This window comes from Hyperoodon ampullatus (genome assembly GCF_949752795.1).
Source record: "Hyperoodon ampullatus genome assembly, chromosome: 1".
Classification (NCBI taxonomy): domain Eukaryota; kingdom Metazoa; phylum Chordata; class Mammalia; order Artiodactyla; family Ziphiidae; genus Hyperoodon; species Hyperoodon ampullatus.
The window spans coordinates 93,150,690-93,152,960 of NC_136914.1; the positions used below are offsets into that span (position 1 = coordinate 93,150,690).

The 2,271-nt window shown below is 61.7% G+C and overlaps 1 protein-coding gene across 1 annotated transcript; it reads left to right on the plus strand.

The window, feature by feature from the left end:
- Positions 1–280: 280 nt before the first annotated feature.
- On the plus strand, positions 281–1,895 carry GSX2 (GS homeobox 2; the record flags this gene model as incomplete). Its single annotated transcript, XM_079702332.1, has 2 exons — positions 281–854; positions 1,555–1,895. 2 exons carry the CDS (start codon positions 281–283, stop codon positions 1,893–1,895), a joined length of 915 nt encoding a protein of 304 aa, XP_079558458.1.
- Positions 1,896–2,271: the final 376 nt, after the last annotated feature.

Consider the following 2,271-nt stretch of genomic DNA (forward strand, 5'->3'; position numbering starts at 1 on the left):
GAGGGTGGGGAGCTGCCGAGGAGCCTGAGCCGAGCGGTACTCCGCAGCATCACGTGTCGGGGTGGGGGCTATAAAATCACGGAGCCTGGGCTTCGGGCGGGGGACGTGAGGACCAGCCCTCTCCAGGGACCCCTTTGTTCGCAGCCCAGACGCCGACACCTCCGCGTCCCCGAGGGCTTGACCGCCTGCGTTCGCGCCGCGCCCGGGGCAGAGCTCAGGACAGGAGAGGGGAGGGGGCGCCACGGCCGGCCGGGCCCTCCAGCCACCCACCCCTCGCGACATGTCGCGCTCCTTCTATGTCGACTCGCTCATCATCAAGGACTCCTCACGGCCCGCGCCCTCGCTTCCTGAGCCGCACCCCGGGCCAGATTTCTTCATCCCGCTGGGCATGCCATCCCCGTTGGTGATGTCCGTGTCCGGGACGGGCTGCCCGTCCCGCAAGAGCGGCGCGTTCTGCGTTTGCCCGCTCTGCGTCACTTCGCACCTGCACTCCCCTCGGGGGCCCGCGAGCTCCAGCGGCGGGAGCGCAGGGACCGGGAGTGCCGGGGCCGGGGGTGGCGGGGCGGCGGCAGCCGCCGGGGCGTTGCCCCTGCTCAAGAGTCAGTTCTCTTCGGGTCCTGGGGACGCACAATTTTGCCCGCGTGTGAGCCACGCGCACCATCACCACCACCCTCCGCAGCACCACCATCACCACCACCAGCCCCAGCAGCCCGGCTCGGCTGCAGCGGCGGCGGCTGCGGCGGCGGCTGCGGCGGCCGCGGCGGCGTTGGGGCACCCGCAGCACCACGCACCTGTCTGCACCGCCACCACCTACAACGTGGCGGACCCGCGGAGATTCCACTGCCTCACCATGGGTAGGGCCGGGTTTCTGGGCACCTGCGCGCTGTGCCTTGCCGGCTCCCGGGAGCAAACTTTCAGCCTTCAGTGGATGAAGTGGGAGCCTGGGGGCGGGGTAGGGAGGGAGGAGGGGCTTTTAGTATAACTGTGGAGTCGTCCCCAGAAGTTCCACGAAGGTGGGAGTTAGCCTTCTCAGCCTCTCCAAGCAGCCTGGTGCGCTTCACTCCCGGTATCTGGTGCCCGAGTCTTGCATAACATCGGGGCCTTTGGGACTTCGAACTTGAGGGCCGAGAAATCGGAGGCTAACTGACTGAGGTCCGGGGTGGGTGTATTTGTACTTAAGTGTGGCATTCCGGCGTCGAGGCTGGCTAAAAGGGTTTCGTTGCTTTGGGCTAAGCCTGCCTGCCTTTCCGCTAGGCTTGAAGGGAGACGACCGGACAATGCAACCCCTCCCCCCGCCCCCCCACTTTAATCCTCTGACTTTACGTCCCGAACATCAAAGGCCTTCACTTGCTTTGGGCGTCCCTGTCCTTCCCGGTTAAGTAACGATGTGTCTTGAAATGAGAAAGAGTGAGAGATGGATACAGGTATTTGGTTGAGCTTCACGGGTGAGTCCTTGCGAGGCATCCTTTCCAAGGGATGGCACGTGGGGTGGGAGCGCCTCCCCACACCCACCCCCGAGAATTACCTCTCTGCCCTCTCTTGGCCCGTCTGCAGGGGGTTCGGACGCCAGCCAGGTACCCAATGGCAAGAGGATGAGGACGGCGTTCACTAGCACGCAGCTCCTGGAGCTGGAGCGGGAATTCTCTTCCAATATGTACTTGTCTCGACTCCGGAGGATCGAGATCGCCACGTACCTGAACCTGTCAGAGAAGCAGGTGAAAATCTGGTTTCAGAACCGCAGGGTGAAGCATAAGAAGGAAGGCAAGGGCACACAGAGGAACAGTCACACGGGCTGCAAGTGCGTTGGCAGCCAGGCGCACTATGCGCGCTCAGAGGACGAGGACTCCTTGTCGCCAGTCTCGGCCAACGATGACAAGGAGATTTCCCCATTATGAGGGGGGGCTGCCCCACCTCTCCCTACACGCTCCCGTAACCGCCCCCCACCCCCGCCACAACGCGACGCGGCAGGCACCCAGGGGCCAAAATCCTTGGCCTTTCGGTTGTTCCACCTGGAGAAGGTGGAGACAAGTATTCCCGGGGGCTTACATGACGGGCCTGACACTTCTCCTGTCTCCTACTTGACCTATTTGTTTGGGACTCCACTCGCAGCTATAGATCATTTTTTTTAATGTAAATAATCTAGATTCAACTAAGTCTCATCATATAACAAAGAAAAAACAGGGTTGGTTTAAGGTTAAAACTGTATGTGGGTTTCTGAAAGCGCATGTCATTTCCCTTTCCCTGTCTTTCAGAACCTGATAAGAACACGGG